At 46.2% G+C, this 13,406-nt stretch overlaps 1 protein-coding gene across 4 annotated transcripts in view; it reads left to right on the top strand.

Annotated features, from left to right (window-relative positions):
• Nisch (nischarin) overlaps nt 1–13,406 on the top strand; it is a 35,618-nt gene that overhangs the window by 8,920 nt on the left and 13,292 nt on the right. For all 4 annotated transcript variants that reach the window (XM_057769350.1, XM_057769352.1, XM_057769351.1 and 1 more), the window contains exons 4-13: nt 5,056–5,104; nt 6,121–6,284; nt 6,573–6,668; nt 8,518–8,613; nt 9,503–9,655; nt 10,262–10,330; nt 10,735–10,920; nt 11,089–11,217; nt 12,690–12,803; nt 13,089–13,200. In XM_057769350.1, coding sequence (XP_057625333.1) covers nt 5,056–5,104; nt 6,121–6,284; nt 6,573–6,668; nt 8,518–8,613; nt 9,503–9,655; nt 10,262–10,330; nt 10,735–10,920; nt 11,089–11,217; nt 12,690–12,803; nt 13,089–13,200 — 1,168 coding nt within the window. The remainder of the gene's footprint in view (nt 1–5,055; nt 5,105–6,120; nt 6,285–6,572; nt 6,669–8,517; nt 8,614–9,502; nt 9,656–10,261; nt 10,331–10,734; nt 10,921–11,088; nt 11,218–12,689; nt 12,804–13,088; nt 13,201–13,406) is intronic.

Genomic DNA, 13,406 nt, shown 5'->3' on the forward strand with positions numbered 1-13,406 from the left:
ATGGACTACCATTGGTTTGTACCCACAGCTTTTCACTTTGTTTGTTGTTGCTGTTCTTTCTTAGGACATGGTCTCTGTGTAGTCCCTGCTGGCTTAGAACCTTAGAGAACAAGCTGGCCTCAAACTCAACCATCGTCCTGCCTCAGCCTCCTGAGTACTGTGATTATGGGCATGTACCACCACACTTGGCTTCCTTTACTTGATAATATCCTTTAAAAATATTTATTTATTTTTATTATGTTCATGAGTGTTTTGCCTGCATATATGTCTGTGACCGTGTGTGTACAGTGCCTATGGAGGCCAGAAAACGGGTCAGATCCCCTGGCACTGGAGTTATCAACAGTTGTTAGCTATGTGGGTGCTGGGAATTGAACCCTTGTCCTCTGTAAGAGCAGCAAGTTTTCTTGACCACTGAGCCCTTGATAATATTCTTTGAAACATACATATTTTAGATTTTGACAAAGTTTATTTTTTTGTATATTTTGGTCACTTGTATTTTTCATGCCATATCTGAGAACCCATTGACTAATTGGTATCACAAAAAATTTATATTTTCTCTTATATGTTTTGTTTTTACATTTAGGACTTTGATCCATTTCAAGTTCATCTTTGTATATGGTAAAAAATATAAAGTCCAGTTCGATTCTTTCATTATTTGGATTTTAATGACAAGGGAAAAAGCATTTCCCTCTCCAGCCAACCCAGAACTGGGGAATTCCAGGGGTGAGGCAGCCTTTGTTTCCTCCTCCACTGGATAGCTGTGCTCCTCGCTTCCTGGACTCACAGTGATAGACCCTGTCCCAGAATGTTTAGAGAAGTTCCAAACTCAGCAGAATGCAATCCCATGGATAATCATAACCAAGATCATCCTGAAGCAGGCCACATCACAGTTGGCTTGGAAATAGACAGAGCCCAGTCTGTCTCCCAGGCCTGCTTGTTTCAACCAGTTCATTCCAATTCAGTTATTTAACTTTTCTGTGCCTTATTCTGTTTTGTGATCTTGAAGGTGGTAGTCTGGGGGCTGTTTGGAGCCTGCCTGAGCTTTTACAGTGAATATCTGAGGCTTAGAAAAGGGGTGTGTCAGGGCTCACCACATGTCACCATGCTGGGCTGCTCTGGTAAGAAAGATAACTGAGTTCCCTTCAAAGGTGAGGTATATATCATTTCCTTATTTTAAAGCCACTTGACTGTAACCAGAAAACAATTTTTTTAATTTGAAATGAAATTGTTGACTCTCTTAGTGTTGGCTTTAGATCCGTTTTATTTTTATAATTAATTTGTTTTAGTTGCAAAGGGCTGAGGTTGTGAATGATAACAAACCTGTTTGGTGTGTTTATTTTTCAACTTAGAGTCTTGAAGCTTTTTAAAATTTATATGTGAATCCTTCAGTGGGGAATTTTGCTTAAAGTTGAATCACATATAATATGCCTGACTCCTGGTAGACAAAATGCAAGGCCCTTCTAACACGTGTGTCCAGATCACACCTGGGTAATGGCCTCAGTGCCATGTAATTCCTGCCCAGTGAATGTCCACTGGCAGGCACACTGCTTTAGCATGAGCCAAGCAGAGGTGGCAAGGACTAGCGAGGGGTGTCTAATTGAGCATCAGATCTGTATTTGGGGGTACACTTACAGCTGGGCTCTGTGAGTAGGCAGCTAAAGATATAAATAGCCTAAGTAGTCCATATGGTGTTGAGGTACAGCCCAAAGAGGCCTAACTGAGGTAGAGGTCTGACTCTGTGCCCTTTGCCTTCAGGTGCAGCTTGGCCAGAGGAAACTAGTGCTTTAGGTTTTCAGACTAAGAAATTTCTAGATCCCTCTGGTTCAGACTCTCTCCTGAGGTGAAGGTCAGCCTGAGGAAGCCAAGTAGGAAGGCCAACAGTGTGCTCTTCCTGAGCACAGATTGGAAAGAAATACTTAAGAGTTTGCTTTTGAGATTCCTCAGAAGTTAAAGCTCTTGCCTCTTGGTAGCAGCATTCTCTGGGTCTTCTGGGAACCCCAGCTCTGACCCTTAGCAGGGCTGTCGTCCAGCGTGACTTTCCCTTCTGTCCAGATCAACACCAGTTGCCCAAAGAAATGTTCCATAGGAGATATATTTCTGCTGGCGGTGGTGACAGGGCAGGAAGCCCTTTTTTTCAAGAGCCTTCTAGCAGGCTCCTTGTGTCTGTACAGTGCCTGAGAGGCCTGTGGAGTTGAGGTTAAGTGTAGACGGGCAGCCTCTGGTACCTTAGCACTAGGAGGTCTGGCTATAGGAGGATAGGAAAGAAGGCCATGTGTCTCAGAAGTGCGTGGGAGGCTTGCTTGTAGGCCATTTCAAGCTTTTCCTTGACTTCGGATCCTCACAGCTGCCAGGGTAAACTCAGGGCTTTAGGAGGTTGTAAGAGACTGAAGTTGCGCTTCAGAGACCCCGTAGCCTCTACTGGAACCCTGTTGCTCTGTTAGCCTCTGACATTTTGACCTGTGCACTGAGCTCTCTAATGCTGAAGTGCAATGGCTTATCTTCTCTCTCTGGTGAGGTGGGAAAGGAGCAATTCTTACATATAAACTGAATTTCAAGCAAACTGTATAAGCACAGCTTTTAAAGATCATGAGGCCAAGAGAAAACTGGGATAATATTCTTACATTCTCATAGTCACAAAGGAAAAGAATTAAAAGTTAAACATAAAAATAAAAAACCTTACTATGTTAAGAAAACCACCTTGAACAAAGGGCAAGCGTACATGCAGGCTGGAAGAAACAATCACTACATATTTCCAGCTGTTAAGATCGCTATCATGAGCCGGGCGGTGGTGGCGCACGCCTTTAATCCCAGCACTCAGGAGGCAGAGGTAGGCAGATCTCTGTGAGTTCGAGACCAGCCTGGTCTACAGAGCTAGTTCCAGGACAGGCTCCAAAGCCACAGAGAAACTCTGTCTCGAAAAACCAAAAAAAAAAAAAGATTGCTATTGTGAGCTGGATGAAGGGCTCATAGCTCCCAACTACTTGGGAGGCTGAGGCGGAAGGATTCTGAAATTGAAGCCACCCAGTTAAAACAAAATAAAAGGCTGTCTGCTGTGGTTGAGGGATAGAGGCCCCAGATTTAGTTCCTGGTATTTGAGGCGGATAGCTGTGATGTATAAAATATAAGGAAGAGACAAACAACTCATGAGGTCACAGGAAAAGGACACCCTGTCCTCTGCCACCTGGTGCTTTCTAAGTCCCATAAATGCATAAGAGATTGCGTGTCCTGTGAGTTGCGAGGAGTTATGTGCTGCCTCCATCTGGGCTTGCTTACAAAAAGACCCGTGGACTGCTGTCAGTCAGTTTAATTTCTTATCTGTGGGAGGTGGGGCTAAAGGTTTTGGCGAGTGTCTCCAAACCTCATGATTGTTTGGTTACTTTTTTTTTTTCTTTTTAGATTTTTAGTATTTCATGTGTCTGAGTGTTTTGCTAACGTGTATGTATGTGTGCCATGCCTGTGGCTGGTGCCTGAGGAGGTTAAATTCCCTGGAACTGGAGTTACCAATGGTTGTGAGCCATGTGAATCTAAACCTAAGTTCCCTGGAAGAGTAGCAAGTGTTCTTAACCACTGAGCCATCTCTTTCCCCACAATTGTTTTGAGTGCAGAAGCAATTGACTATGTTCTGAGAGGACCAAGATCAAGTGCTCGAGTGTAGCCAGCCCTGCTGGTTTATAGTCATAAAGCTGGAGCATCAACACCTTCCTCCTGTGTTGGCTTGTTTGTGTAACGGCATCTATAGGGTGGCAGGAGAAGTCAGTGAGCCAGGACCTACCTAGTACTTAGACACTGTCTGCTGTGACTTAAAGCCAGCGTGGTAGCTGTTAATGTGAGGGAGGACTGGTTCTTGCTGTGCGCTCTGTGGCTTTGTGTGGCATTTGGAACACCCTTGCTGTATCTTTCTAGTGACCCTGGGGCTTTGTTGTGCTGCTGTGAATCTGGGAGGCTTGAGCGCAGGAAAAAGACATTCTTCCTTCCTTCCTTTTTTTTTGTTTTTTGTTTTTTTTTTGTTGTTGTTGTTTGTTTTTCGAGATAGGGTTTCTCTGTAACAGCCCTGGCTGTCCTGGAACTTGCTTTGCAGACCAGGTTAGCCTCAAACTCACAGAGATCCATCTGCCTCTGCCTCCTGGGTGCTAGGTTTAAAGGTGTTTGCTGCCATAACCGCTTAGTTTCCACTCTTTGAAGAAACATTTGACCTGAGAGAAGGTGGAAATAGTCATTCCTAGGGAAAGTTGGTGCTGCAAAGTCACGTATTCTATTAGTCAGGGCCTCTTTTTTTCCCAAAAGAATCAGGATTTCTTCCCTGCCACACCCTCTCCTGGGAGCCCCAAACTTAGTGAGGAAGCTGCTGACTCCCCCAGCCAACCCTTGGCATAAGTCAGGCTTTGTTGGCCCCTGGGCTGCAGCCCACTCAGCCAGCGCCTGTGTAGACTTGCAGTTGTTTTTGAGGAAATGCTCAGCTCTCCATATATCTGAAAACAGTTCCCTTTCTAAACTTCTTTTTTTTTAAAAGATTTATTTTTGGTGTACAGTGTTCAGCCTACATGTACACCTGCACGCCAGAAGAGGGCGCTAGATCTCACTGAGGATGGGTATGAGCCACCATGTAGTTGCTGGGAATTGAACTCAGGACTTCTGGAAGAGCAGCCAGTGCTCTTAACCTCTGAGCCGTTTCTCTAGCCTCCCCCCTTCTAAACTTCTTCCTTCATTCTACGTTTTCTCCCTCCTTTAGTTGTTCTCTATCTAGAAGCTGTGTCCTACTTGTTGCCTGCAGGCTATGTGTGGTCTAAGATAGCTATGAATGCAACCCAACACAAAACAGTAAACTTACTTAAAGCATTATGAGATGCTTCTTGTGATTGTATTGTTGTTACTTGATTGTGCAGTTCTCAAGTATGAATTTTGTTGGTGACAATGTCTTAATTGCAGTGTCAAAAGATTGGACACTCCTGAGATCTAGAGCTGACCCTGCAGGAGCGAAGTGAGTGGGTAGCAGGGACTGTGCAATCCCAGCGATGGGCAAATGGACCTCTAACTGCAGGGTCTGTGTCTCCACAGGAAATAAATGGCATCACTGCAGCACTGGCTGAAGAGCTCTTTGAAAAAGGTATGTAGCCATGGGCTCTTGAAATGCTGGGGGCATTGCCTAGTGCCCAGGGTGGCACTGAGTTTACATTAGATCCTACCCACCTCCTTGAGGGTGTCAAGTCCTTGGCCCTGGTCCCCAGTCTACCCACTACTTGCCCTGTAGGTGAGGATCCTTCATGTTTAAGATTCTCTATTATAATTTTATTTTTGCGGGGTATGTGTATGTGGGCACATGTGTCACAGCACACATGTGGAGATAGAGGACAGCTTGGTAGAGTCAGTTCTCTCCTTCCGCCTCTATGTAGGTTCTGGGGATCAAACTCAGGTAGCCAGGCTTGTGTAAGGTGAGTGCCTGGGACTCACCTATGTCTCAGGATCTATTCCCAAGTCACACGGGGTGTTGAAAGGTGGCTGGCATGCTGCCATCTTGCACCTGGTTTGTCCTTGCTTGAAAGTGTTCAGATCGCAAGTAGAAACCAATCTTGGGTCATGTTCATATTAACAATTAACAGTAGTAGAATGAGCACGCCCCGCCATCAGGCTTACATTTAGCATCTTACTGCCTTCCCTGGGGTAAAGGTAAGGGTACTAGTGGTCAGAGGTTCGGAAACCTGCTAGAAGGAGCAATTTAAGGCCTAAACACTGGCATCTTAGGTCTATAACTGACCTTAGTCTCTGCATATTAGAGGGTGCGAGGTAGTTGTGACACCTAGAGTACTGCCTCTCCCAGCCTCCTCTTGGCTCTGTGCCTTAGCTCTCCACTCCACCTCGCCCTTCAGGAGGCTCCCCAGTTGCACAGCCCTTCCCTTCTCTCTCATCATGTGTCCAGGATTGCCCTGTGCCCAATGTGAGCTCAGAAGGGCCACTCCTATGTACCTAAGACTGTAGCTTCGCATGGTGGGTGGGGTGGATGCTTGTCATAGGTGCTTGCTGCATGCTTGTTGACTGTTGGCTTGGTGCTTGTCTCCCCTGGCTGTCCAATAGGCTGGGACTGGACTGGGGCTGGACGCTCACTCTTGAACTTGACTGTTACAGGAGAACAGCTTCTAGGAGCCGGTGAGGTCTTTGCCATCAGGCCCTTGCAGCTCTATGCTGTCACGGAGCAGCTACAGCAAGGAAAGCCTACTTGTGCCAGCGGTGATGCCAAGACTGACCTTGGGCACATCCTAGACTTCACCTGTCGCCTTAGGTACCTTAAGGTACAGTTACAGCAGCGTAGTTGTAGAGAGTCTCTCAGTTGTCCCATAGCTCACCAGCTGGCAGTGTGTGAAGGAGACCAAGACTGGGGCTCTCAGTGGATGAAAGCCTCCTGGTGTTGTTGATACTGTGTTTCTGCCTGTGAGTGCCAGGGGGCATCGTGGCCCATTGTCTGAATACAGTTGAAGTGGTCAGAGCTTTGAGTTTGACAGCTGCGGCCACATTCACCCAAGAGTGCAGAACAGGAGTTCACTACAGCACTCCTAATATAAATCCATCTTTGACCTCAGGTTTCTGGCACAGAAGGACCTTTTGGGACCAGCAACATTCAGGAGCAGCTCCTGCCCTTTGATCTTTCTATATTCAAGTCTCTTCATCAGGTAGAGGTAAGGCCCAAGGCTGCTAGTCAGCAGGCAGGGCTGACCCTGCCCAGCAGTGTCTTGCTCTGTTGTTTCTTTGCAGGAAATGATTGTGATAGCAAGTGGTAAGGCACCGTTGCTTTCATATTTGGCAACATGTTGGCAGATTCTGTCCAAGGAAATCAAGCCAGAAAAGGGGAAAGCCAGAAAGGGGCCTTTTCTGTCCTTAGCTGGTTTGCAGTTCTCCACCCCTATTGTAGGCAGCAGAGGAATTAGAGATCAGAGCTGCAGGCATTAATTCGCTGTGACCTCTCATGGAGTCAGGACCATGTGTTATTCAGGTAGAAGTCACAGAAATCATCCTTAGGCCAGACAGAGGCAATTCCAACTCTTTGTTTTCCCAGTCAAGGGCACCCATCCCTAAGAAGAATGCTTTATATTACTTTCTACTGAATTCTGGTTCCTAACACTAATTTTGTTGTCATTTTTAAAAAGAAAGGGGAGGGGCTGGAGAGATGGCTCAGCAGTTAAGAGCATTGCCTGCTCTTCCAAAGGTTCTGAGTTCAATTCCCAGCAACCACATGGTGGCTTACAACCATCTGTAATGAGGTCTGGTGCCCTCTTCTAGCCTGCAGGCATACATACAGACAGAATATTGTATACATAAGAAAGAAAGAAAGAAAGAAAGAAAGAAAGAGAGAGAGAGAGAGAGAGAGAGAGAGAGAGAGAGAGAGAGAGAAAGAAAGAAAGAAAGAAAGAAAGAAAGAAAGAAAGAAAGAAAGAAAGGGGAGAGCCGGGCGGTGGTGACGCACGCCTTTAATCCCAGCACTCGGGAGGCAGAGAGAGGCAGATCTCTGTGAGTTCGAGGCCAGCCTGGTCTACAAGAGCAAGTTCCAGGACAGGAACCAAAAGTTACGGAGAACCCCTGTCTCGAAAAATCAAAGGAAAAAAAAAAAAAAAGAAATGGGAGTCAGTAATGCACAATAAAAACTGTTTTTTATAAAATAAAACCACATGTTTCCTGAACTTGTTTTTTGTCTTCAGCTCTACCCAGTGCCCATGTATTCTTGACCAAGTCTCCCCAACTTCTCCGTGAAGTATGGATACTTTTGTTCTCAATTTTACAATTGAGGAAACTGAGGCTTGGGGAAATGAGGAAGTTAGGCCAAGATATTGAATTTGAATTCCAGAAGCCTGCTTCCCTTGACCTGTATTGCCTGAGGACAGAGGGTCAGGCTGGGTGAGCAGGAGAGATGCTCCATGTGCTGTGGCTGCATGCCCCTTATTCTCCATCACTGATTCCCAGATCCTACCTTTTCTGTTTCCTTGGCAAGCTCCCGGTAGCCCTTAACCACAAAAATGGAATTTGTGGCTCATAAGGAACCTGAGCGTCCATTTTTGAGGCAAGATCAGGCTGGCCTCAAACTCACAGAGATCTGCCTGCCTCTGCCTCCTGAGTGGGGTCTAGAGGTGTACGCCAGCATGCCTGGCTAGATGCCTTTCTTACTAGATACTTAAAATGTTTATCTGCGGGGCTGGAGAGATGGCTCAGCGGTTAAGAGCATTGCCTGCTCTTCCAAAGGTCCTGAGTTCAATTCCCAGCAACCACATGGTGACTCACAACCATCTGTAATGAGGTCTGGCGCCCTCTTCTGGCCTTCAGGCATACACACAGACAGAATATTGTATACATAATAAATAAATATTAAAAAAAATGTTTATCTGCAACTGAGACGCACTGGGGAATAAAAGAGGCCAAGTTTTGAGTCATCTTTTATCTAGGGATTTGAGCTTGCCTGTGGGATGAACATCTAGTTCCTGGGGTTTCTGAGGGGCCAGGATGCCATTTCTGAGACACAGCTGTTGTTTGTTCCAGATAAGTCATTGTGATGCTAAGCATATCCGAGGGCTGGTCACCTCCAAGCCAACGTTAGCCACAATGAGTGTCAGATTCTCAGCAACCTCAATGAAGGTGAGCTCTGCCTTTGTGTTTATGCTGGGGCCTGGCCTGGGGGGCATAGCCTTTGTTAGTGAAGCCAAGGAACTTTCTCTGAGCCCAGCAAGCACTGGCTTAGCCCTCATTTGTATCTCATCCTCCCTGGACTTGCAGAAGAAGGTGAGGTGCAGAAGGGCTGGACCCTGTTTGGACTGAGTAACAGAAATAGCCTAGCTGTTAAGGTAGGGAGTTTCTTTTACCATTATATGGATGCCATTATAATAATATTTAAGTCCTTCAGTATAGAGAGAGACTCATTTTGTGACTTATGATCAGGATTTGGGTTTGTTGAAAATTCTTTCTCTTGAGGCCACTGACTCAAAGGAAGAAACTGTGCAGAGAGTCGAGTATAGTGTCTTGTCCTCTGGGAAGTACTTCTTGCCAGATAGCTGAAGGAACTCAGGATAACCCCATATAAGATGTCTTATAGACATCAAAAGTCAACCGAGAAGAACTGTCTCCCTCTCCTGTGGTGACTGACGCCCTGTGCTGCTGCTCTCCCTGGGAAGTAATGGTTAAGGGATTTGTTGTCCACAGTGGAGACCACTCTGAAAGCATGGCTGTCCGGCAACATCACGAATTCAAACCTTCACCTTCTGAAGATTTAAGCCAGAAAAGATATCAGTTGTAGAGCAGAGGCCCTGGGGGGACTTGACTAGCATTTGTTCCTGAAGTCACAGGACCAGAACATATTCCACATCTTTCAGTTATTTCACAATCACTTTAAGACACATAAAGCAAATCCCATTTTTTAATGCAAACTCATTTCCACATGCTAAATATGCTCTAGTGCTTCCTTAAATTTTGCAACGATAGCGTATTCTACTCAGTGTTGCGTGAGGGCTCAACAGATGTTCTCATGCAGGAAGTCCTTGTTCCTGAAGCCTCAGAATTTGATGAGTGGGAGCCTGAAGGCACAGCCCTTGAAGGCCCTGTGACTGCTATCATCCCTACATGGCAAGCATTGACCACTCTAGACCTGAGCCACAACAGCATCTCTGAGATCGACGAATCTGTGGTATGCTTGCAGCAGCCTCCCAAGGCTTTCAGACCTTCCAAACCCGAGGAATAGCTGTTATATTTTACTTTTTCTGAAGGCTCACCCCCCAAAAAAATATATTAAGTGCTCTACATATTATGTGTAGTCTTTTTAAGTTGAATTTCAAAATGAGAATGTTTTAAAATGGTGAGTTAATACATAAAACCAAGTGAAGTATATGAATTATGTATGCATTTAATATAACCAAACCATGGTAAATGATAATTCCTTTTAAGGAATAGCAGAAAACTCATTGCCTAGAATATAGGTGTGCCTGTGTTAGAGCGACATCCCAATGGTCTTAAGAGTGTGCTTCTTTTTGTGATCCTGTGGGGGAGGACAGGGTAAAAAAGGACAGGTTCCCTTGGTTTTGGAGGACATTACCATGTGTTACCATGTGTATTACTTAAGCCAGTTGTTCTGTCCAAACAGTGGATTCCTTTGGATTTCTGTTGAGTGGGCAGTGGGAGGTGTCAGTGACCCTGCAGATAAGCCAGCCTGAAGCGTGTGTTTAGCCACTGGGTACATGGACTGTTTAGGGTCCTGCCTCCTTGAGTAACACTAGACATTCTTTTCTTTCATAAGAAACTGATCCCAAAGATTGAGTACCTGGACCTGAGTCACAACGGAGTGCTAGTTGTGGACAACCTACAGGTAATGTCTGCCCACTAGCTCTCTAGGGCCCTGCTGTCCTGATAGGTCCAAGACTGGGGAAGCATTGCACCCCAGGGGGTGGCAAGCATAGGGGCTGTGGCCTTCCTCTTGGGCTTCCAGGGACACACTGATTGTTTTAGTTCCAAAGTGTTCAAAAAGCTGAGTATGTGCAGAGTGTGATGATGATAGGCAAGCTGAGTTTTCAGTGCCCACCTCTGACCTCTCTGCAGGGAATACCATGAGACTATGGCATGTGAAAGAGGGAAGAGGGACTTCCCTTCCCAGTGGTTGTCAAAAGACTTGTAAACCTGCCTCACAGAACTGGTCCAGTTTGTCTGAAAGGGCACAGTGGCCTCTCTGGAGGCCTAACCTGTGCTGTCACTGTGTTTCTCCTGCTATTCCAGCACCTGTACAACCTCGTCCACCTTGACCTGTCCTACAACAAGCTCTCCTCCCTGGAAGGCGTGCACACTAAACTGGGCAATGTCAAAACCCTAAACCTGGCGGGCAACTTCCTAGAGAGTCTGAGTGGCCTGCACAAACTCTACTCTCTGGTTAATCTGGACCTCAGAGACAACAGGATTGAGCAGGTGAACCCCAGCCCTGGACCCTCGGGGTTCTGAGATTGCTAGGCCTTGTTTGTTATCTTTAAAAAAAGAAAACCAATAGGATTCTGTTCACATAAAAGAAACCATCAAGTGTGTAGTCTGTTGCTGAGTTGTTAAAAGAAGGGGCTAAATGGCACTTCTGTCTTGCAGTTGGAGGAGGTCAAGAGCATAGGCAGCCTACCATGTCTAGAGCGTGTGGCCTTACTGAACAACCCTCTGAGCATCATCCCTGACTACCGGACCAAGGTGCTCTCCCAGTTTGGCGAACGAGCCTCTGAGGTAAGCCCCAGAACCACCCACAGAGCCCAGAGACTGGCAGGATGAATTCCAGTTCTACATAAGCAAAGCAAGGCCCTCGTCTGCATCAGGTCTACAAGTCCACTGCTCCTTCTCCCATCAGTTGTGTGTTCCCTAGCAGGCTTCATGTGTGCCAGATCTTCAGGCCAGGAAGGCTCCAGGAACACATAGGCACAGAGGGATTGTCTTCAACTTTTAAAACATACGTTGGAAACTGAGCAGTGGTGGTGTACACCCTTAGTCCCGGCACTCAGGAAGTCCAGAGGCAGGTGTATCTCTGTGAGTTCAAAGCCAGCCTGGTCTACAGAGTGAGTTCCAGAACAGCCAGGGCTACACAGAGAAACTCTGTCTTGAAAAACCAAAACAGAAAAAAGAAAAAAAATACATTAGATATTTTAGACAAGGGGCCTAAAATAAAATGTATAAAATTATGTGTAAGATTTTTATTTAATTTATGTAAGCTTCCTAAAATTACCAATGTTTTGGACAGCTGGTAACCCTGGTACTTAACTAACTACCGGCCTTGAGATTTTTTTTTCCTTTACTGAATCAATCCAGTCTGGTGCCTGCTAACCAAGAAAGTCCTTACCACCAGGTATACTCCTTTCCCTCCATCTCCAGCCACTTTGTCTCCATTCCCATTCTCTCACCAGTTCTTGTAACCTATTTTCTCCAGATCCCTGGCCAGAAGATAACTGTGGCTCTGTTTGCATCTATCTCCAGCCCTTCTCTACCCCCACCAAGTGCCACTTTGTCCACATTGTCACTAAGATAATTTATATAAGATGTTATCTCTTGCTGGAGAGAATTGCTTATACTTGTAATTCCAGAATTCAGGTTCTGAAGCAAGAGGGTTGCCCAGAGTTCAAGACCAACCTGGGTGACAGAGTGAGACTCTGTCTCAAATAAATAAATAAATAAATAAATAAATAAATAAATAAATAAATAAATAAATAAATAGTTCTTCCCTTTTTGGCTCCAGAGCTGGGAAGCCTTCTGATTCCACCTGCCCAAAGCTTTTGGAGTATCCTTCAAGTGGTTTTTCTGTTTGCATGCTAGCCCACAGCTCTCCAGAATGGGACTCCTGCCTTCTTCCTCTACTATTATCTCTGCCCACTAGTCCCTTGTCCAGAAGTTCTCTTCTTGCTCTTTGACAGTCAATTCCGCTTGTGTTCTGCCTATAAGTAGGAACTCAGTATATTCAGTCCCCAAGAGGCTGCTGCCCCCTCTTAATAGAGAAGGACTCCTAAGATGTCCTAAACTATGTGGGACCTCCATGGGCCCTCCAAGGTGGTTCCAGGTTTCTTATGTTGTGGTGTAGAGCCTCCCTTAGCCTCCAGAATCTTGTTGGGGGCCTATTGGGGTGCTCAGACCCAGTCTTAAGCAGAATCTCACCATTCTCCCAATATTCTTTGCCAGTTTCAATGCTGTAAGCTACCTTCTGGATTTTGTAGATCTGTCTAGATGATGCAGCAACCACAGAGAAAGAGCTGGACACTGTGGAAGTACTGAAAGCCATTCAGAAAGCCAAGGATGTCAAGTCCAAACTGAGCAACACAGAAAAGAAGGTAAACATGGTAGAGTAGAGGGGGCCAGCCAAGGATGGAACTCATCTTGGGGAAACTGAGCCATGAACTCCCTTAGGGTCTCTGATCATTAACTCTGCTCCTGTCCCCATGAAACCTCAGGCTGGGTCCTCAGGCGGTACAGTGGTGGTACCTACTATTCGATTCTATGAGAGTGTTCATTCTGTGGTTGGGAGAATGTTGACTCTTCTCCACGTCCCTGGCCTCAGCATTTCTGTACTTCCTGTCCTTCTTTCTCGCATGGACTGACTCAGTACTCTTCCTCAGGTTGGTGAGGACACCCGGCTCCCAGCTGCTCCCTGCGTCAGACCCAGCAGCTCCCCTCCCACTGCAGCTCCCACCTCAGCCTCCCTGCCTCAGCCTATCCACTCCAACCAAGGTAATCATGAGTAGAACTTGCTCCTAGCTGAGCTGCTCAGCACTGCCTGGACGCAGGCAGGGTTAGGCTTGAGAGAGAAAGGTTGGCACTTGCTTCCTACGGGGAGGGTGGCACATTCTGCAGGCTGGCTCCTTGGATGGCACATAGCAGGGAGGTGCCTGGCCTGATTTCAGCACTGTTGTTTGCTTAGTAAGGACCCCCTCTCC

Source organism: Chionomys nivalis, chromosome 5 (genome assembly GCF_950005125.1).
Source record: "Chionomys nivalis chromosome 5, mChiNiv1.1, whole genome shotgun sequence".
Lineage (NCBI taxonomy): Eukaryota > Metazoa > Chordata > Mammalia > Rodentia > Cricetidae > Chionomys > Chionomys nivalis.